The sequence below is a fragment of the Pipistrellus kuhlii genome, unplaced genomic scaffold (genome assembly GCF_014108245.1).
Source record: "Pipistrellus kuhlii isolate mPipKuh1 unplaced genomic scaffold, mPipKuh1.p scaffold_m20_p_19, whole genome shotgun sequence".
Classification (NCBI taxonomy): Eukaryota; Metazoa; Chordata; class Mammalia; order Chiroptera; family Vespertilionidae; genus Pipistrellus; species Pipistrellus kuhlii.
This window is the reverse complement of record NW_023425504.1, coordinates 11,764,893-11,767,035: the sequence shown is the minus strand read 5'-3', so window position 1 is coordinate 11,767,035 and position 2,143 is coordinate 11,764,893. Positions and strand designations below refer to the sequence as shown.

Below are 2,143 nucleotides of genomic sequence, written 5' to 3'. Positions count from 1 at the left end.
AGGCTTTCTCCCTGACAGTTTTCACCTGATATCTTATAAGCTCCAAATTTCAAATACTTAACACTAGCTTTTCAAGTGTTACCCCTAGACTTTCTTCATTTTGGCTTATGCTCAATCAACTCTACTATAAATGGCATTGTTAAAGACATTGAACTTTACCTCTGTATTGCTTAATTCAGTGAACAATTCTATGTGACTTTTCAGCAGCATTTTATTCACATAACTAATTTCTCCTTGTGGTGATGTGAAAACTGAAACTTTTATGAAGTTAGGAGGAAAGCCTACTACTTAAAAGATTAAATTTTGGTTCAGGTGTTGGAAGGAGACTGACATCTTTGTCTCTGGAACACTAAAACATGATCAGCTAAACAATCACATGCATATTGAATGCTCAACTTCCCAAAGATAAGGTTAGATTATATATTATTTTAATGTTTCTTTTTGCTGTTAGAGTCTGAGATTTTTTCAAATTAATGATGACAATAACTACTATTTGTGCATCAATAGATAAAATACAGACATGGGCATTTTACATGTGTCTGTGCAATCCTTGCAAAAAAAGTGTGCATTATCCACATTTTAAAATTGATGAAATAGACTTAGAAAATCACAAATAGCAAGGTTATTAAGATAGTGAGTGGTAAATTCAGAATATCCATTTATTAAGTCATTCTTCTATAAATTTAGGCAATGTTTATTAAGTACTTACTATGTGCTGGGCACTGTCTTTGCAATGGTGTACAGCATTGAACATAATAGGTAAAATGTATAATGTATGCCATTGTAGAACTTGTATTTTAGTAGGCAGGGAATACGACCCAGGACTATGTGGTTCCAAGGTCTTATTTAGTTCTATGATCTAGTATAATACAATGTATTCTGAATGGCTTTAATGTCATGTTACCATTTCATAGTAAAGTTGAACTTCTTCATTTTAGACACAGTAGAACAATGCATCAAGGAAACCAAACTGTCTTTGAATTCTTCCTCCTGGGACTCTCAGCAGATTCTGAACAACAGCAACTCATCTTTATGCTGTTACTGTGCATGTATCTGGTCACCATGGTAGGAAACTTACTTATCATCCTGGCCATTATCAATGATGTTCACCTCCAAAGCCCCATGTATTTCTTCCTTGCCAATTTATCCTTCACTGATATCTGCTTCACAAACACGACAGTCCCCAAAATGTTGGTAGACATGCAAAGCCAGAGCTCTGCCATCTCCTTTTCAGGATGCCTTTCGCAAATGTACTTTTTTATGTTGTTGGTGGACCTGGACAATTTCCTCTTGGCAGCCATGGCATATGACCGGTACATTGCTATCTGTTATCCATTACACTATGCTACATTACTGAGTCCCAAGCATTGTGCCCTGTTGGTTGTGACCCCATGGGTCATCTCCATTCTTGTCTCAACACTGCATCTCAGTTTGCTGAACCTCTTGACTTTCTGTGATAAGAGAGAAATCCGGCACTTCTTCTGTGACCTGGAACCCATTTTAAAGCTTGCTTGCTCAGACACCCAAATCAACCACTTGACAATTTTAGTCATTGGTGGATCAGTAATCTTTATACCCTTCACCTTTATTATTGTCTCCTATGCTCTTATTGGTTGTACTGTTCTTCGGGTTCCTTCAGCCAAGGGGAAGTGGAAAACATTCTCCACTTGTAGCTCCCATCTCTCAGCTGTGTCCCTCTTCTATGGGTCCATCATTGCAGTCTACTTTCTCCCCTCTTCTCACTACTCAGCAGAAAGAGATAAGGTGGCTGCCATCATGTATACAATTGTAACTCCCATGATGAACCCCTTCATCTATAGTCTGAGAAACAAGGACATGAAAGGAGCATTGAGGAAACTATTCAGCAGAAAAACATATTTTAGACATTAAAGACACCTTTATCAACTTTTTAGACTTCACTGAGCACATAGAAGATCCAAAGCCTCAGGCTACTGTGGAAGTTTTTTACCTTGGAAGTTTTTACCCATCCATTTCTTGCTCCAAATCCAGGTATAAGACTATAGATCAGACTTATCTCTCCATAAAAACAAAAAATAAAAAAAAATGTTCTTTTATTTCATAGTCCTTCACCACTTACATGCAGAGTTTTCTCTAAATAAGGTAATGGTTATATAGTCAGGAC

General features: G+C 37.1%; 1 protein-coding gene across 1 annotated transcript; it reads left to right on the top strand.

The window, feature by feature from the left end:
- The first annotated feature begins 951 nt into the window (after positions 1 to 951).
- Positions 952 to 1,890, top strand: LOC118721948 (olfactory receptor-like protein DTMT). Its single transcript, XM_036443212.1, has one exon. The coding sequence runs from the start codon at positions 952 to 954 to the stop codon at positions 1,888 to 1,890; it is 939 nt and encodes a 312-aa protein (XP_036299105.1).
- The last annotated feature ends 253 nt before the right edge of the window (positions 1,891 to 2,143 follow it).